At 43.7% G+C, this 20742-nt stretch overlaps 1 protein-coding gene across 1 annotated transcript in view; it reads left to right on the top strand.

Moving 5' to 3' along the window:
- Window positions 1-20742, top strand: part of CHD7 (chromodomain helicase DNA binding protein 7) — a 146599-nt gene that overhangs the window by 60036 nt on the left and 65821 nt on the right. The window contains exons 4-6 of the mRNA XM_029923243.1: window positions 1007-1437; window positions 15211-15352; window positions 20290-20427. Coding sequence (XP_029779103.1) covers window positions 1007-1437; window positions 15211-15352; window positions 20290-20427 — 711 coding nt within the window. The remainder of the gene's footprint in view (window positions 1-1006; window positions 1438-15210; window positions 15353-20289; window positions 20428-20742) is intronic.

Genomic DNA, 20742 nt, shown 5'->3' on the forward strand with positions numbered 1-20742 from the left:
CAGGAAACACTAGCAGCCATAATCATTGCTATTTCTCTTACAGTTACTGTTGAGTTTCTGGAGAAGGAGATGAAAAAGGCAAAAAAATTGAGTGGCATTTGCACATACAACATCTTAAAGTAATGTCATTGAAATGTGAAGAGAGGGTCATTAGATGTCATAACTTACCGTGGAGATGATACTCTACCCCTGTCCCAGTTGGGAGCAGACTCGGATCTCAGCCGACCGCTGCGCACCCCGTCTGGATTGTTGGTACTCTCCTGCACGCCAGCCCGTCTCCGGGTGTGCACCCAGGGTCTCCTGCAGGGCGTACTAGCTCGACTATTTGGGTTTTGTGTTCCTCAGTGAAAGTGGGAGATGTAGAGCTTTTACTAGTAGCTCAAGAAAAACACCCTCCGCATCTCATATTAGTACAAGAAATTCAACAAATCCTAGGTCATTAAGTTCAGCCTTTTAATTTGGTATTTTAATGGGCTTTAAATCAGGAATGACCTGTGCTATTTTAAGATTGGTGTGTGATAACCTTGATTTCAAACTTTCACAGGACCCAAATCTTTCAGTACCTGGTACACGTGATCTTGTTAAAAGTGGCTTAATTGTTTCTCTTTAATTTGAGTTTTCAGTCCTGCATAGAGAACAGAGTTTCATCTACATTCCTTCTTTGGGTTTAGCTTTTGCTGCTGTTTTGTCATTCGCTGTGTCCTACATACATAGGGGCCATTAAGAAAATGGACGGTGGCTTTGGCCGAATGAGAATTATTTTTCTTCTGGGACCAGATTTTTTTTTACTGTATTCCTGAGTTGCCCCTTTTTACTGTTTATGTAAAAAGCTTTCTTGGTTTTTGGGTGAGAGACATTGATAGATTTTACAACCATGCAGTTGGGACAATATTTGCTGCTCTGAGGACAGAGAGTAAGTTTCAGAAGCATCAGCTACTAACTTTCGGTTCCTTTCTTCAATATGAAGACTGATAAACTAATTTCAATTCCTATTTCTGTCTCTCAGCATTCTCCGTCGGAGCCCTTTCTAGAGAAGCCAGTGCCGGATATGACTCAGGTTAGTGGGCCGAACACGCAGCTCGTGAAGAGTGAGGATTACCTGCCATCGGTAGACCAGCAGCCACCGCAGAAGAAGAAGAAAAAGAAGAACAACCACATTGTTGCCGAGGATCCCAGCAAAAGTTTTGGTAAAGACGACTTCCCTGGTGGGGTTGATAACCAGGAACTAAATAGGAACTCGCTAGATGGATCCCAAGAAGAGAAGAAGAAAAAGAAAAGGCCGAAGGTAAAAAAAGACCCGAAGGAACCTAAAGAACCCAAGGAGAAAAAAGAGCCCAAGGAACCCAAGACCCCGAAAGCCCCTAAGATTCCCAAAGAGCCAAAGGAAAAGAAAGCAAAAACTGCCACGCCAAAACCCAAGTCCAGCAAAAAGTCAAGGTAGGCGGTGGGCAGAAACCACCAGCACCAAAATACAGTCCACAGATGAGCACCACACAGTCCCAGCCTGTGAAGGGGGACAGGGGAGGGGAGGAGGGTAGAGGAGGGCGGGGTAGGGCCGCCCCTTGGTCTTTGTCATCATTGTCGGGTTCCGTTCCATCATGCCCAAACTAAAAAGTTAACAGGTTTATGCATTCTGAAATTTAGGACTCAATTACTATGAACTCTTTATTTGGATGGTACCTTTTAGACTTCACTGGGCAAAAATTCTTTATTATTTTCAAATCAACTGCTTGCATTTCTGTAGAGATTTGTCATTTAACAAATCGAACCAAATTACCAGCACAGTTGTTTGTAAGTATAGGCCAGCAACCTCATTTTTAAGGACAATGCAAAACAGGGAAAGAAGGATTATAGCGGCAAGACAGGTCACTATATTTCACTAAGCTTTTCAGCCCTGGTTCCCAGAAGTTGAAACAGGAGAATTAATTCTCTCCACTTGGTGGAGTAAGCCTCGCAGGGGCAGGGTTGAGATGCTAGAGGCCAACGCGGGAGAAATCACATCGCAGTTATCCGTTAGATATGCGTGCAAGAAAAGCACGAGGTTGTGCTTCTAGGAAGGACCCTCCTCCACTCCATACTTCCCTCTGGACTTCCCCACACCAACTCTGACCCCCCAGAAGGCATATTTACTCAGTAAGAAAAGCTGAGAGGAGAAGACATTGAAGACTAATTTTTTTCATTTGTACCGAACATTTCTTACAACTGTTCTGAACCAATTCCAAACATCTGAATCTGTTTTTCAGAATATGGCTCATGTTAGAAAATATAGTTTCCAGATGGAAGTATGAGCAGACTTAGTTAATCTGAACCCGTTTGCAAACCCCATTAAGAAACATGCTCCGCGCCCTTTCTCCGTGCGTGTATGTATACACGCATGCACGTGTGCGCACATGCATGCTCAGTTCTGTGATGGACACACTTGACGTGAACTTTTCAAGTTTGCTGGCCTGTAAGCCTTTGAGTCACAGACTTCCCTGTGTGTGTGCACACGGACACAGAGCGAGGATGTGATTCGGTGGCCACAGAGGCGCTCCTGCAAAGGAAAGGGAAAGTTGGATCGTCAACTTCTGCTAAAAATGCCCAGACATCCTCAAATACGTTATTCTGTAGTGTTTTTGAAAGTCTGTGTAATCATCCTTTAAAAGTTTTTGTCATCGGTACTTTTTACGGTGCCAGAATAACTGAATTATGTTCAGTACCTCATTCTTATAGGTAACAAAGTTTGCATTTACTTATGAACATTCTTTGATGCCTCCCTCTGTGGTCTCTTAATTGAAAGCCATTATTTTTTCCCCCATATGAACACTCTTCTAAACCTGCAACCCATTACAAATTTTGTTTATTTACTTGAGAAATATTCCATTGAGTACTTCTTGTTTGTAGGTACTGTGTTAAGTGTTAGGATGTGAGCAGGGAGGATAGGGTTAGAATTTGAGTCTGACTTGCCAGGGAATTTTTTAGAAATACAATTGCCTAAAGGCTAAGTATGGTGCTTTTGATAGGAGGAGGCATGTGTTTATTTTTTTCCCAAGGAGAAAGAAATCAAAGCAAAATTTAAAAGAATGTATTATTATGTTTTTAAACTTGAAATGTAAGAGTCTGTGTTCTAAAGAAGCTTTCTAGAACTCAGAAAATGTATCACCAAGACTCGCGTTAGCCTCAAGATATATCTGTCTTCAGTGTGTATTTTTAATATTTTGAATCTAGCACCAAATGACAAAAATTGATAGAAAAAAAAAAAAAGAAAGAAACCCACTACATCTTGGATCTTGTCATAAATCTCCAAGTATATAATTTTCTGGTTCTTGGTCTACATGGACCTAGTCCTGTCTTTGAAAACATACTTTAGCACACCCTTACGTCCTGTGGGATACGTTGGGGCAGGTATTGAAATGCTGTACTTAACAGTGACACTTGTCAAAATGTCCCCAACAACTGTAAACAAGTGTTAAGAACTTAGGGCACCGATCCGCTCAGTTCTGGGTGCCTGTGCTGTCTGATACAGAGACAGGGCCTGTCTTGACCCATGAGAGAAAACTCCCAGCGCAGGCCTCATCTGCATGCTCTCAGCTCCTCATCCTGGAGTTTGAATGGTCTGTGCAGAGTAAATTTTTGGCATTGCTGAATCCGAGTAATGGTTTTGCATTAGAGTCACATGCTTTTGATAGGCGGAAGGGCATGCGATTATTTTCTCCCAAGAGGAATGTTTGGTACTTTCCCCCTGCGTTTGCTTTAGACTCATTGTCTCAATGGATGCCTCCTAGAGGTGGTAGTTGTTTTTCCCCAAGTGGTGTGAAGATAATCGCAACATTTCTGTTGAGGATGGATATATGCATGTGGAAAGAGACTCAGGCTGTGCTGGCCCTGGTGACTTGACCATTTGTAGGGACGCTTGCTGATTTATGACAAAATGTGGTGAGGACATTCCTAAGGGGTTTTCCTGTCGTTGATGATCAGATGGGGACGGCTGTCCCAGAATATGGAATTGAATACAGACTTTCGGTAAAGTAACAAACTGACCCATTATTTTATTGAGCTGCAGTTTCTATCGGCCAGATGAATTGAGTACATTGAGTTGTGGTCTTGTGTGCTGCTAAGTCTAGAAAGGAAATAGTGTCCCTGAAGCGCAGATCAGTAGAACGCATACAATGACATGTAAATTCTGAATAGCATAGCAGAATAATTATGTAAATTGAATATGCAGTGATGAAGGTAATAGGGGGTTTGGGTTATGTGAGCACTGGGGTTGAATTGCCGTAGCAGTTTGCTTTTAAGCACTGGAATACAGCAGTGGCAATTTTGTTTTGCAAAATGTTATGTGATACCAGTTATTTCCATCCTTGAATAAGTTAACTTGATGAATTTGTTTATACAGAAAATAATTTTCCTACAGAGGGCTGAAACAGAAGGGAATAAACAGAAGTGAAATGAAAAATTTGGTGTAGAACTGCTCGCATCTTCCCTGTTCAGCTCTGTATGCCCCGTCATTGGTGACGTTCTACAAACAGACGCGCTGTCCTCTGAGCGTGTGATGACGCGAGTGACCCACCGGTGGCCTGGCGTGCACCGCCTTGCATCTGCGGCAGGGAGACAGCGTGTTCTGCATCGTTCACGCGCTCTCTGTGATAAAGGACATCCACAGAGGGTGGCTGCTGTCACTGGGCGGACCCTGTGTGCCTGCCATTCTGCTTCATTCCATAAAGTGGCCGAGGCTCGAATTTGTGGCCATTCTCCGTGAACTGGCCCTTTGGGCCACCAAAATATAATTCCGTTTGTTTTGTCCGCGCAGGAGAACCTACAAGAGTCTGCCAGAGGCTGTTACATAGGATGGTAGAGAGTCAGGAAAAGGTAGTCAGCATTTCAGAAAAAGACATTTAAAATCTTAATGAGAAAGAGGGGCCACATTCCACTTTCCTATTAGAAATAGAAATAATACCTTTCTTTCCCCTTTCCCTTTTATGTTAAATATGTATTTTTCTACCCATTTTTTCCAGGTGCTCTCCCCAGGTGTCCTTATAGCTTTCAAATATTGGCAGTAAATATTGAAAATAAAAGCTAAGACATTTGTGGGCTGGCGGGGATGCCATTTTGCATATGGGAGGATTCAAGGAGCTGACACAGGAGGACCTGCATTCTGTTGTGTGTGCACGGGCCCTGTGAAAGGAGAGGGAATTTGGAGGAAGCGCTTCCTTTGAATGACTCTTGAAGGATTTAGTGGTCCATTTAGCTATATGAAGATTCTTTGAATGTACATAAAGAAGGGAACTTGGCCAAAGATTGTGAATTGACTAGTAAAGCTCCCATGAAACGAAGCCATGGAGATGTGCTGCTGGTGCCATGTCCTTGCTCTGGTCTCCCACTCCCAGTGTGAAAGGCAGCAGCGAACTGGAAAGCAGCTTCTCAAGAGTGATGAACATGTTTTATTTAACTTGGACAGTAAACATACTGCTGCTACTTTTTGAAAAACACAAAGAATACACAAAGTAGCAAAGACATGGAAAGACCATATTTTGCAAACCACGCTATCATTGTCAATATTTACGTGGCTACTTTCTTCTGACAGACTTTTTACTGTCTTCTCAATTATGATCTAAGAAAGTAGCAGCATTTTGCCTGAGGAATTTTTGTAGTCAGACAGCAAGCCCAATGGTGGTGTATTTTGGCAACCCAATAAATATTTTATAGTGTGCTCTTATACACGTAAAACTTTCCCGTGGGGATTAGACACAAAAGCAAGCCATTGAACTAGTTTTGCTTAGTAAGTACAGAAAACCCAGAGAGTCAGATAGCTCTCCATCGGGTGCCTAGCTAATAAAATAAACCAACAGCTTTTCTTCTGTTTTCTTGTTCTCTCCTCTACACCTAATGATTTAGTTTTGACCCACAACATTGGATAATTGAAAATACTGAATTAAGTATTTTGGACACCGTGCCTCCAGAGGGGGATATAGACGTTTTTAACGTATGGTCACAAAATGGGCTTCTGAGCCCTTGCAGTATTGCGGGGGGCAAGGGAGAACAGGCGCCTGTGAGCAGTGAGCGTCTCTACCCACTGGCCTGCTCTGCCGGGTCTCCAGGTCACTAACCAAGCTCTGGGTCAGGGATGGGACCAGGTGGCCCCTCTCCTGGTCTCAAAGGTTATCTTCTCTTTGGAAAGGGGGCCATTAGGTCTTTTTAATCCCCAATCCTTTTTTCCTTCAGGGCGGCCACCTCAGAAATCTTTCTCTTGCTAGAGACAGGCCACATGACGTCCCTTCCTCTGTCTGATTTGTCTGAAATCTGCTGAGTGAGCAGGCAGGGAAAGGCGGCAGCCACTCTCGAGCACAGACGTGTTGCTATCTTTAGCAACACGTGGTTCAGTTCGTAGTCCTCCGGGGAGGAGCGTGCCCAACAACACTGAGCCCTAAACAGCAGGTCTGCTGAGGCCTGCGCTGTGCTAGATGCAGGAGTGACCACGCTGGGACGCCCGCCCGTCCAGGGAGCCGCCGTGGACGACAGTGGTGGCCTGCCGCCACCGCGGGCTTGTGTGGGAGAGGGTGCCTAGCCCCCACCTCCGCCCTTCGCAGCAGCCAGCCGCTGGAAGCTGAGAGGAGAGGAGGCCACGGGGGACAGCGGTTCAAGGGGGGGGTTTCTGGAGACATGTTCCTTTGAAGTCTTTTCTCAGGTGGAATTTTGGGGTGGAGCATACGTTGCCTCAGTGTATGTGGTCGTGATGTTAGAATGGGGAGACACAGGGTGCAAAGAATCATGGGCTCATTTTTTAAATGATGATTAAAAATATCTACATATGAAAATGCTTTTGAAAAGCGTGAAGTTCTGTGCGGATGCAGAATCTGTCACGTGATGCACAGAGCTCTTTCTGCCCAGGTGAGGCCCCTGGGAGTCTGGGCGCTGGGAGAGCACCCTGAGCGCGCCATTCGTCGGAAACGGCGGCCTCGTCAGCCTCGCAGGCGAGTCTGCGCCGCTCAGCGTTAACATGCTAACTGGGGACATGGTGTGAATTGCGGAAAGTGACACCGTTCTTCTTCTTGAATTTAATGTCAGAGGAGAACATCCTTGAACGTCCGTGAGAGTAGGGGTCGTGGATGTAGCCCTGACTTCTGCAGGGATAATGTAATGTCGTGGCCCTTTGGCTTCTCCTGTTGGGGGTGGGAGGGGAGATTTCCTCCTTGGTTTTGCCATTTGCTCTGCCGGAGTCTCCGCCTCCCTGTAGGTGGGTCACAGCTGATAAGAATGTGGGTGAGCAGCATGCCTGTTCGTGGCATCGGTCATGCTGGCAGAGCAGAGAAGGTCTAGGGAATCTAGGGAGTGGGGCTCTAATTGCCCGTGTTAGCCCAGTGTCCCCCTTCCTGAGTCACGGGAATGCCATGCGTATATAAGGGTGGCACTTAGACTGTGGCATGAGCAGCCACACGCTGCCTGCCACTCGGCTCCTGGGCCAGAATACACTGTAGTCCAAGGGCGTGCTTTCTGCGTCATCGTTGTGACACCTCATGTGCTCAGTTCTGTGTTGCGTTATGGTGCCAGGTGCCGTGTAGCCAGAGCACTAATGTTTGTGTTGAGCTTCTGGAACGAGATGACAAATCCGCTAACAAGGCTTCTTTTCCATGTTACTGACCGACGTGACCTTAAGTCAGCCCGTGGACTTCAGTAGCCCATAGATTTTCAGCGATAATTCTTGACTACGTGAGGGGTCTCTATGATCCCCTCGCCTCCCCCAGAATATATTCATTGTTGGAGGACCTGGGTGGCTCAGCCGTTTAAGTGTCCAACTCTCGATCTTGGCTCAGGTCACGATCTAGCAATTCGTGAGTTCTAGCCCCTCACTGGGCTTGACGCTGGCAGTGCCGAACTGCTTGAGATTCTCTCTCTCCCTCGTTCTCTCTGCCCCTCCTCTGCTTGCTCGCTCGCTCGCTCTCAAAATAAATAAGTAGACAGTTTAAAAAAGAGTATATTCATTATTAAAAATAGATTTGGCTCTTTTCAGGAGAGGTTTCTATGTCTTTCCCTCTCTTCCTTCCTTCCTTCTTTCCTTCCTTCCTCCCATATTCTTCTTTAAAAAGGGGGGCCCCCTCTAGCTCTCCTCAGGACAGGGTTCTTATGTTACTGGAAGGCTACCCAGAGAGCGTCCAAGTCACAGAACGCATTCAGCGGGAAACATTTCTGAGGCCTGAAGGATACCACTAAGGGCCAGGCCAGCACCGGGCTCCCCGGCCGATCTCGCGAAGAAGGTAGATGTCTTCGGACCCATCCCAGGGCTCAAATGCAGGCTCTGGACCCGACAGGTTCTGGCTACAGTCCTAGCATTGCAACGTCTGGGGCTGAGCGTGGAGCCTGTCTGACCCTCAGTTTCTTCATCCTTGGAAAGTTTGATTATAAAATGTAAAGGTGAGGCATGATGAGTGTTTGAAATATGCTTTCATTTTAAGTGAAAGCAAATTAGGTTTCTGTATCCAACTTTCTTTGTTCTGCCTTCCTAAAAATTTAGCATAGTTAATGTACTTAAGGAGTACTTGATGCTAGAAGAGCTATTTAAGGTAACAATTTAGATTAAATGAAATGTCTTAGAGGTGTTCCATCCAGTGATTTTCAGAGAACTTTAAAAAAAAGCCTATTAATTTGTCATTGAAATCATACGTTTGTTGTTCAGAAGTAAAATAGCATCCCATCCCCTTCTCTCTCTTTTTCTCTTCTCAAGTGTTCTCTTTCTCAACCGGAAGAGTAGGGTGAAGAACTTGTGGGTGGGGGTTAGGAGCTGGGGTGACATGGCACCTGCAGGCGGGCCGTGCTGGGGACAGACGGGCACAGGGGGCAGGTCAAGGGTCTTGCTCCCATCCTTCCATCTGCCCAGAAGCTCTCTGCCCAAGGCTGCCCCGTGGAGCATCTCAGACGTTTGGGCCAGTCTCCTGAGTGGTCCTTGCCCTTGGCCTCACGGGGAGGAGCTGGCCTTTGTGTTTCTTGTCCATCGCCCAGGGTTTGCTTTGTCTCCATCTGTCATTATTCTGTTACCTGCATTGTATTACATTCTAGTTTAGCCATTAAAACGATTTTTAGTCTTAGGACTTTCTTTAAAAGTTTTATTTTGTTGGGTTGATTTTACTTGATGTTGTAACCCCTTTCATGTGGCCTTAATTGATATTTTTAAGCTTTTAGTACTTTATTTTGTCTCTTCTTCATTTTGCTTCTTTTCTTTTAAGTTTCTTTTTCATTGTTTACAAACTTAGAGGAATGGCTCAGTCAGTTAAGCATCCCTCTCTTGATTTTGGCTCAGGTGCACAATTCATGGGTTCGAGTCCCACACTGGGCTCCATGCTGGCAGTGCAGAGCCTGCTTTGGATTCTCTCTCTCTCTCTCTCTCTCTCTCTGCCCCTCCTAAGCTCATGCTCTCTCTCAAAATAAATAAACTTTTAAAAAATTTCCAAAAAAACTTAGAGGAAAATTCTATACTCAAGTTGAGAGGCTTGATGCTTTTCTCTCTGCCACCATTGGACCCTTGACCCTACAGCTTATTACCATTTTTGTCGTGGCCACCGGCATCTTTCAGAATCACAACACACTGCAAACATCCTGTGCTAGAAGCGCCTCTCTCCCTCCTCTCGTTCATTAGTTTCAGTTCTTTGTTTAAAAACCTTGCAGGCATGTAAAATATAAGGATATATTTCAATGCCTTTTACTTTTCTTCTGAAAGATGACATTTTGGCTTGAGTCTCTGAGAAATCTTATTAATCTTCAGGACCCCGGCCTCAAGGTTGGTTTTCCCCAGGGCGAAGAGAATCTACACTGACATGCCCGTCTGATGGGTCTTGTCTGAGGACTCCTCACTGTCCACACCTCATCATCGCCTGTGTTCTTATCCTGTGTGCTTCCACAACACGGTTCCTTTTCACACCCCCTTTTTTTTGAGGACCGGGGTCCTTACATTGATGCTGAGCAATGTTTAACTGCATTCTGTTTTGCAGTAAGTCAGGACACCTAGCTGGATTTCCAGTAAGCTCTGGCCCTTGCTTGTTTAAAAAACCTGTACTCTTTCTCTCCAAAAAGAATTAGTTATCTGTGTGCTGTGTCTTAGGTGGGAGGAGTTCATGCCACCCAATTTCGGGTCCTGTCACTCAGCTCTTTACTGTAGACTCTAAAAGCCTTCCGTAAAGGGCATGGGATGTGCTTAGCATGTCCTCCATGTGACACGCATTCTCTGAATACCAAGTTTGGGTTCTCAGCGTTCTCATCAAGATGGCATATGCTTGGGGGCACCCGGGTGGCTCAGTCGGTTAAGCGTCTGACTCTTGATCTCAGTTCAGGTCTTGATCTCTTGGTTCCTGACATTAAGCCCCTTATCAGGCTCTGTGTTGGCAGTGTGGATCCTGCTTGGGATTCTTTCTCACTCTCTCTGTCCCTCTCATGCTCTCTCTCTCTCTCTCTCTCTTTCTAAATATATATATAATTTTTTTAAGGCATATGCTTGGATCATACTGGGGGCAACTGAAGCACTCCAGAGCCTGGTCTAGCAGAGGTGATTGAAATGTCACTGCGCTGTGGACCCTGAGCCCATCCAGCTGCCCACCAGTATGACCCCACTCTCAGAATAAGAGTGTGAAATGGAAGCAAAGCTGGGACAGTGGCCCTTCAGACTGCCAGCTCCGTCCCCAGAAAGTTGTGCTCCCTCCAAGGCTGTAAGGGCTTGTCTAGCTTCAGGAGTGGGTGGCTTCATGTCTTGGTCACACCAGCAGTGATGGGAGATAAGGTTGAGGAAATGAAAGAGCTGTGTGAGTAGGGAGGGCAAGTACAGGGTTTTGAACACTTGCTATGTGTCCCTCTATTTTGGTAGCATGTTAATCCCATTTTACTGAGCTTCATAGGTATCTCCTCACAAAGATAGATTGTATGTAGAGTTTTCTTAAACAAGTTAATGAGAAAAGCACTTTAGAGTAGTGCCTGGTACGTCCTGAGGGCTGTGTATGTGTTTGTTGTGGTTGTTGCTGTTAACTTGTGCTGAGCAGTTAAATCGATCTGCTAAAATTGATAAGAAACCTACCGGACCAGGCACTAGGAAAGCAAAGATAAATAGGACACACTTCCTCCTCTTTTTGAGCTTATGTGATAGTTGGAGAAAGACATCTCCCTCCCTCTCTCTCTCTCTCTCTCTCTCTCTCTCTCTCACACACACACACACACACACACACACACACACACACACACACACACACACACAGCTCTGATCTTTGAATTTGGTGCATTGTAGTCCTGCTACCACAGGGTATGCCATCTTTCATGTTAGGAGGGGTGATGCTTCTCTTGAATGAGCGATGGTCTCGTTGAGTCTCCCAGAGCCGTAGATGGAGCCGGGAGGGGAATGGAGGTGATAGGTGTACCCGTTTGTTAGCAGTTCTGTGTGTCTGCACCTAAAGGGTTTGGGGTGGAGAAAATAGAAACATAATGTTGCCAGTTGCAAAACCTGCAGAAGGCCTTGTATGCCAGTGCGGACTCTCAGACGTTATTGTAGATGGAATTGAACTTGAAGCAGAATGGTGCCGCCAGGATTACGTTTTAGCTGGCTGCTGCGCTCACATGTGGGGGGGTGGGTCTGTGCGTGATGTTTTGGGGCAGCACCATGTCCCTGAACTAGGAAATGCGGGAGGCAGAGCGGGCCCAGGAGAGGAGTGGGGGCAGGCATGATAGCTCCGGGGCCGAGGCCATTTAGGGCTAGAGTCAGAAAGCATTTCCCGGGCACCTTTGTGATCCTCACTCGGGTAGGCCACCACGTGGAGGCCAGCCTTGGCCAAACCCGTGCGTCGCCATCACGACAGCTGTCCAAGGTTCTGTATCTGTGCCAGGCAGCTTAGTGGCTTCATTCTCAGCGTTGTCACGTCGGCTCAAGGGATGTTTCTTATTAATAATATTCTCTTACCCCCAACTGTCCTGTGTGTGCCTTCCAGCTTTCCAAATTAGAATTTGGGAGAGGAATGTTTGTATGGCCATGTTGAGGCTTTGACATTATGAAAGACTGGCTTTGAACCTTGGAGATTTAAATTAAGTAGCGACTCTGGAGGTAGAATGCGTGCCCTTTCCTCTGCGGTCTGATCGTGGGTAACCCAGCCCGCAGATCACTAGGGGGATGAGGCAGTGGGGGGACAGTTGTAACTGAACCAAAGCAGCGGTCATGGGCATGAAGAGGAGTGGCCTTTGGGGTCGTCTGCTTGTTTGCCCTCTTAGCTTGTATTGGGGACTGTGGATAAAGGACTTTGCCTCTCCTCATGCCGCTTAGAGAAAATGATCTCTGGTGAAGTGGGATTCTGGCTCTGAGTCTGCAGTTGATTCAGTCCAAGTGGGTGTGAGCCGCACCAGGGAACATGTTCCCAGACGGTCCAGAGCACGTCCCCAGCTGCTTGACTTCCAGATGTGTGCGCGCACACTGGCCGTTTGTGTCAGACACTGCCAATTATCCATTTTCATTTTTTCATCCATTGTCTAATTTAAACCTCATAACAAATCTTGGAGGCAGATGGAATTAGTAAGCTCATCAATGAGGGAATTGAGGCTCAAGGAGATTGAGTGACTTGTACAGGGTCACAGACACACAGGTGATATGTGACATAGTTGGAACTTGAACCAAAGTGTGTCTGACTCACATGAGTCTAACGCAGGGTCTGTATTACCCTCATTTGTTGAAAGAAAAACTCTTTTTGGTTTTCTTGAGACAAAGCAGATTTAATAGAACACTTAGTTGAAAATCCAGATTAGTTGATTGCGCAACAGTCGTGAAGGCAATTTAATTAAAAGAACTTTATCTTATCTTTGGTGGTGATGTCTTTGGCTGGACGTTGAAGATTTTGTAGCTTTTTTGACTTCCTGGCATGTTTTTGACTTGTATATTGATGTCATGAGAAGATGTCAGCATGGAAATGCTTTGCTGTCTCTGAGCAACGTTAGTAGCGCAAGGTCTAATGAATTTAGAAATCTCTCGGTAATCAGATCTGGGATGAGTGCTTCCCCTGGCTACCGGCTTTCTTTCCCTCCGCGTTTGGAGAGGTCTTGTCTGACTTTTAGCAGCCTTGGTGGTTCCACATAGTTCATTCACGGGAAGGGCAGATGGAAAATCATTAGCACTTCTCTCCTTCAGCAAATTGATATTTCATCAAACCTGGGCTCTGGCGGCTTTAAGACAGTAAGCCTTTTTACTCCTGTAGGACAGTTCACACAGGGTGCAGTAACCCCACTAAATTAAATTGTGTACTTCGCGCTGGTGCAGAGAGGTCACCGGGAAAAGCACTGGCTGCTGACTTACTTTACCTGGCAGTGGTTCAACTCTGTGACAGGCCTACCTCTGATTTAAACAAATTTGAGAAATATGTAAAGTTTTGGAAGCAGTTTTGCACTGATTTGATAAAAGAAACCACAAAACACTGCAGCGCAGGTGTTGAGAATGTTTGAAAGCTGATTGAGGGAAGCAGATGGCTTTAGTCAGTGGCATCCAGCCAAAAGAGCAGGTGCTGGTCATGTGACCGCTGGTTACCAGGGTAATCTGATTGCTCTTGGCGTGCAGATGAAAGGAAAGGGGCCCAGCGTTCAGCTGTAGTATTGTATAATTTGTGGCAGTTAGAGCGGAAATAAATGCTGGAAATGGAGCCTCATAGTAGGGGAGACTTCTGTCCATGTGTGGCGTAAACACTAGGACAGTTGGATGAGGAACTGTCGTGTGGATTTTTTTTTTTAATTTAAAAAATATTATTCTTCCATGGATCTTTTGGGACTTAAAGTTTTTAGGGCCCTGCCTTTTAAAAAATGTTTAAATTAAAAGAACTCTTGAAACCCAACTGCCGTTGGCTATAATCTTGAATTCTTGTAAGTTATTTCCTTACGTGGCTATTTACTATGTTGAAATGTTCACAGAATAGAAACAGGCTCTGAGTATTTAAAAATAACTAGTTTAAGACTATTGAATATTGTGTTTATTCATTACTAAGATACATTTTAGGTGGGTGATGGATACCTTACTATGCTCCCATATTTCTGAAATATTTTACGTGACGTGTGCTTTACTTAAATAAAAGCGGAGAGGTGTCTTGGGGTCTTTTGTAGTAGCTAGGGCTGAAAACACATGCCGTTTAATGCATTCTGTCAGCCCGCTTTTCTGGGAATTTATGAACTTTCATAAATAAACTTTTTAAAGCATTCTAAAATATCTTGTTTTCAAATTTATTAGAATTTTATGATTTCTAGAAATGGAAAAGATAATCATTACTGAGGTTAGATTATTTTAAACATTGGATGACATGATAATTAATATTAGAAAACCTTGGGTCTGGTTTGGAAAGTGGAATGGAAAGTAGCCCTACATGTGCATTCTAAAAAAATGTCAAATAAAGGTTTTGAAGCTGATGGTAAAGTTAAATTTTAAAAAGTATTTTCTCAGAGTTTATTCATGTCTTTTGACTTATATAGATTTCAAATCTGATTAACGTCTGGCAGAGACACACTATGGAACATGCACTTTATTTATTGGGGTCGCTTTTGCTATATTTTTGTATTTCAGAGACCTAGCTTTGGGGGGAAAAAAAAGCTATTGTAACTACCTCGAAAAAATGCCCAGCACCAAAATGAAGCTTATTTTAAATTAAGAAAACAGCATTAAGTAAAATCACGTAGAAGAGGAAATTGCCATATATTTTGTTATAGGTTTAAAAAGCTGTCATTGGATAATAACATAGCTGGATGACGTAACAGAGGACACCTAGTAGTGTTGGTTATAAAAAGGACTTAAATAGGAGTTTTAAAACTCTCTGTAAGAGACACAAAGAAATGGTCATTATAGTCTAGTTTTCCTTGACATTGAAAAACAAAACAAAACAAAACATATCCTGTTTTTTAAAAAGTTGATAGTGAAACTACTTCTTCATCTGATTTTTCATTACGGTTTGGTGTACGAGTAGGGATTTTACATTGTCTAGATAACAAATGTACTCCGGGTGGCATTAGGAGTTTTTGCATGCAATTTCTTTTTAAGTAGGTCAGAGATTTGCCAAAGGTCATCAATATGGGGTTTTGCCATGAAGACTTAATTGAGAGCGCCATTTAACTGTAAGAGGCCAACATGCATTGATTTATCAGTTGTCATTGATACATTTGGGATATTAATGTGGGAAATATGAGGCATGGGGCATGTGGAAAACCTCATTAAAAAGTGAACACTAAGTGATCCACTTTGAATTCTAGTAATAAGAAACCTGATTCAGAAGCGAGTGCTTTGAAGAAAAAGGTCAACAAGGGAAAAACAGAAGGTTCTGAAAATTCAGACTTAGACAAAACGCCCCCACCATCTCCTCCTCCTGAAGAAGATGAGGACCCAGGTGTTCAGGTAATACCATTATTCTGACCCCAAGCCCCGGTGATGTAGCGTGGGTAACTTTAGCCGCGTATCAAGTACCCCACACTCCCCTGTCTTTGTTACGGAAGCTGCTTCAAAGATGGCTTTTTTGTTTTCTGGACCATCAGATTCGTAGTGAGGAGAGCTAGGGGGCCAGCACGAAATTAAACTCCTGACTTCTCTCGGTTTTGTCATCTTTGACTCCATGATAAATAAAGCTGAGAATCTTCATTTGCTTCTGCAAATGTATCCTCCTATGTTTTTACATACATATACATATATATATATATATATATATATATATATATGTAGGTGTTGGCATATTGTTAATATAGTGGTTCATTTAAAGCTTTGCTCACATTTCTGATTTTCTCTGAAGTTTGGTTGCTCGTCAGTTCTTTTATTTTGCAGAACAAAAAACCAACATGGTAATCTGTAGCTCATCTTAAGTTTTCTGACATCTGATGGCCAGAGTCGAGATATTTCATCATGTAATTATCAAGTTTCTATGAACAAGTGAGTGACTCTCTGGATGGCAATTGTGCAACACTTTCCAGTGTTACATTCTTCTGACTTTTGGAGAATTTTATAGGAGGCAGTTGAAAAACTGAAATAAACCTTAGAGGCTTAGGTTCTTGAGTGTCAAGTGCACTGCCTTCACTGATTGGACTGTAAGGTGAAAGGCCCTACACGTGACCGTTAAAAATTATTTCCATGTTACATTCTCTGGAAGCATGCCAGTATGGTCCAGGGGGATGGCTCAGAATGTCACTTCTATGAATGACCTCTGAGTTATCAAGGCGCAGTCACTGAGGAGTCCTGCTAGCATAGGACATGGGCCACTAAGGTCCTGCTTGCCTTCGCCTGATCACTCGGTCCGCACTAAGCACTGGCTACCTAGACCTCCACCAATTCGCTTCAGTGTTAGAAAAAAATTTTTTGGCAGTGTGCAGCTCTATTCTAAAGAATTTCAGATAGGGTTGGTTTTTGTTTTTGTTTTGCTGGTCTATTTGTTTTTCTGTAGAACTCCCTGATGCCTATAACGTCACAGAATGGCTTAAGCTAAGAGGGCCTGAAAGGGAGAGGAGAGAGCGCACGCGTGAATGAATGTGGTTTGGTTTGGTTCTGTAACTAACCTGGGACACCTCTGGCAATTCGAGTTAATTTTGTAATTTTTCTTTTACATGTCACTGAAAAGATAGGAAAGGTAAGTAGGCATCTTTTGAAAATTGTTTAAGGACTTTTAAAATGAAGTATTTTAATGCTTTTGCATTTTGTCTTTATGCTCAAGGTATATTTTTCCCTGAATCGTGTTTGCTGAAACCAGGACCTTTCTGACAGTAGTATTTGGACAACACTGAAAAGATTTATTCACACAGGTCAAGAAAATTCCACTGTTCTCTCACAAATGATGCTGCTCTTCCTTAAAAGTGTTTGTGTTAATAGAGACTCAATTGGACTTCATGAAATACTAAATTTTTTCCCTTGCTGCTTTTCAGTTATAGAAAATGCTACTCAATTCAAATGAACGTGAGTGCCTGCTTTCTAATTGGCCAGTGCTCACTGTTAGGGGTGCAGTAGCTCCTACAGGCAACCACACAAGAACATCAGACTTTGCAGGCAGGTTTTTCTCTTTCTCTCCGACACAGGAAATGATGCTGACCGCCACTTGTTTCTTCTGGTAGGATATGCATGAAGGGTTTAAAGTTCTGTGATTGATTTGCTTAAACCAGTAAACGCCATATAATTTAAACTCAAAATCGTGTCTCCAAATACTACAACAGAGAGATCGTGGAAACCCATTTAAATTTTTGAGTATGGTTGTTTTAACTCTATGGAGTGTAGCTTTTCTAAAGCAATCGAGTTGAACACATTGACCTACAAAAATAATAGGTCAATTCAGATAGTGTCAATTCAAACGTTTTGAGTTAGGGCTTCAAGGGAGCACTTACATTTTGATTTCACAGAACTCTTTCAGATAATAGTTTAACAGGCCATAAAAGAAGCATATCATGTAATACATTAATTTTATGTTGGGAAATTGTAAAAGGACTCTTGATACCCTAAATTAATGAACTTAAGATCAATTATTTAGAAGGTAGAGACACCCTAAATAGCATGCACAATTTTCAGAAAATGGAGCTAATTGTATTTTGAGGGGCTTTGCCCTCATGAAGGGACCTTGTATCCACTACTAACTAACCCCAGCACTACTGCATGGACGTGTAACACAGAGCTGGCGCACGAGGAGAAACTTCCATAGTGAAGAAAAGTTATGCCCACCAATCATGAATTTCTATTTACAAAAAGCAAAGCTTCCTGTTTTCTTGTCGTGGAACATTTCCTCAGCAGTGAGAGGTGGTGCACAGCGACTTTGTCTCAGACTCTACCTGAGGGCGTTTTTGCTCGGGCTGGAAGAACGCTGTGCCCGCCCCCCACCAGGGAACCCTGACAAAGCATCACAGACGCATCCCTAGTAGCATGTTCCTCCTTACAGTGATGACAAACAAGACGAAAACATAGATCAGTCCATTTCAATTCGGTTAAATTGATCTATAAAATGAAATACAGACAGTATGCTAAATTTCACAGAATGAAAACTTTGTTTCTGATAATAGCCTCTTATATCTTAAAGAGGGTGAGAGTTGAGAAGTGAGGGATGGTTAAGTGGGCATAAGAGCAGGAGTTGTTTTGGATCGGCTTTGGGTAGAGAGAAAGGAAGCTGTGCCTTGTAGCCTCAGTGCTTCCTGGTTTTTACTTGGCAAAGCAGAGCTAAGTAATGATGACTTTAGTCCTACTAATTGCCTCTGGCATTAGTATGTACCACGCACTGCTCTAAATGCTTTAAATGAATTCCAGTATGTGATCCAGTTCCCTTGGGTGATCTTCACAGTATGCTTACAAGGTAGTTAGCTGTCATTAATCCCATTCTACAGACCAGGAAACTGAGGTCCACAAAATAACTTGTTGAAAGTCACCTAGGTGAGGACCTAGGCTAATTCAAAAACTCAGCACTCAACTCCAGGGCTCACAAGGCCAGACCACCTCCTGTGATGTCGGGAAGGGTGTCCCAGATTGCAGAACCCCTGCTGAGTTTACCCCACCCTGCCCTGCAGTTTGTTCTGGGCAGGGCTGGCCAGGCAGGCTGGAGGCTCTGGCCCTTGCTGCTACTCTCACTGGCCTGAGCCACTAGCAGGTCTGTTAATAAAATGATGCCCCGCGTCCCTGTGAGTCAGAAAGGTGCTTGTACCCCTGCGGTCAGGGCAGTGTGGAGCTCAGGGCTCAGAGTGTCAAACAACTCATTTGATGGTTATGTTAAACCGAGTGCGTGCTATGAGCTGCCGCAGATCCCCTCTTGAGAGCAGAGAGAACATAAACGTAATAAAACACCATTCACCCAGCCCTGCCCTTGGAGACAAGGTGCCAGGCTTCCTTGGTCCTGACTTGAACCCCGTTCATCCTTGCTTGTTCTTCTTGGATCTTCATCGTAGGGGTGGGGAGGGAGGGGCGTGCCTGCCTCTCGCTCTACCTTCCCAACCAACTGTACAATTCACAAGCTTCTTTAAAAAGTTTTATTTCATAATTCTTAGAAAAAAGCTCACATGTTCATTTCTCAGTATTTTTATTCATTCTTTGTGATTTATGAACACATCTATAAGTTGCGTTATCAGTGGTTGAAATAATTTACATGTCATTTTACAGTCAGGTTAGATTTTACCAAATATATTAGTGAAAGGTAATTTCCTCTCATTTTTAATTAACTGACAAATCAATTTTTTTTACCAAAAAGGCCAAACCATATAAAATTAGTTTGAACAAAAAGTGTAAAAGTACTCCTGTTCCATTCACTTCACTCCCTGAGCTTAATTGTGATGAGCAGTTTGTTCTGTGTCTTTTAAGATTTTTTTTTGAAAACATATACATATATATATTCATTTTTTAAAGCAAACATTGAGTCATAGAGAAGTACACAAGGCATTCAGTGCCTTTGTCTTGAGGAGTTTATGTGTTGATGATCCTCACACACAAAATAGATGCATAAGCTTTTTTGTTATCTTAGAATTATGAACTACTTATTACATGACTTTCATTTCTCTTTATTTTACAGTTTCTCTTGCAGAGGTTCTGAAGTCGGGTTACATCCCTTACTTGAAGTGCAATTGCTAGGTCAGGGGGTAGGCGTGTTTAAAACTTTGATAGATACGACCACAGTGTCCTAGAGAGGCAACTTGGGTCCTCGTTTGGCCACTGGGGTGGGAGAGGACCCATTTTGCCAACAATTCTACTCATACCAGCTGTTGTCAGTATTTTAGGTTTTGATCAGTGTGGTGAAAAATTTAACCATAGAAAGTAAAATCACTTTTCATAGTCCTTCCTGAGAAGTTGGGCCATTCCATCCATCTCTTCAAGAATTTTCAGACCGTTTCTTTTAGGGCCAAGATTAGAGTCAAGCTTTTTATTTAAATGGCCTGCTGAAATACCATTTCAGTATTTATAGAGTACTTTTTAATGTACAGTTTATCTTCTAATGCCTTCACTTCTTTGGGTCTTCGATTGAAGACTTTTAAAACATACAAACATAGAAAAGTATAACGAACCCATATATACCCATCATCCAGCTCCTGTATGACTTCTCCCGTCGAACAGTGCACTGCCAGAGTGAGGGGCCAGGCTGGGTGTGACTCCCATTCCCAGCTGAAGGTCTGGTAGCTGAGGGGGGCGATTTCCCCCATTTCCAATTTGTTCATTGCCCCCGTGGTTTCTTATGTGGTTTACAGGGTTAAAGTAAAGTAAAGCTCTTCTTTAAGATTAAATGTTAAAAAAATCAATCTCTTACCATCCCAAGAAGTTATAAAGAGCATCAGTGACGGCTTTTTAAACCTGCTTTGTTGTTTTGTGTGTGTGTGTTTTTGTTTTTGTTTTCTTAGAAGAGACGTTCCAGCAGGCAGGTGAAGCGAAAGCGATACACGGAAGACTTGGAATTCAAGATTTCCGACGAGGAAGCAGATGACGCAGACGCCCCTGGGAGAGACTCCCCGTCCAACACCTCGCAGTCAGAGCAGCAGGTCAGCCTCCCGCTCGCCCGGCTCTCGTGTGCGTCGTAGAAGCTGGACTGGAGATTCAGTAGCTGGAAGCCAAAAGCTCCGTGAAAGCCTAGGACTCTGAGCCGGAGAACGTTCGTTTACTGCTGGCTAACGTGCTATGGGAAATTAGTTGTTTAGCAGTGTTTTTAAAAAGCCCTGTTCGCTGAAATTTATTTTTATATGAGTTTGTGCTACGTAATGTGACAGTTTTGGGGACTTAACAGTCTGTGTTGAGGAGGAGTCAGAGCAAGGATGCAAGGAGGCTGGATTTACCTCGAAGAACTCAGGGCTTAGCTT

Source organism: Suricata suricatta, chromosome 15 (genome assembly GCF_006229205.1).
Source record: "Suricata suricatta isolate VVHF042 chromosome 15, meerkat_22Aug2017_6uvM2_HiC, whole genome shotgun sequence".
NCBI classification, from domain to species: Eukaryota; Metazoa; Chordata; class Mammalia; order Carnivora; family Herpestidae; genus Suricata; species Suricata suricatta.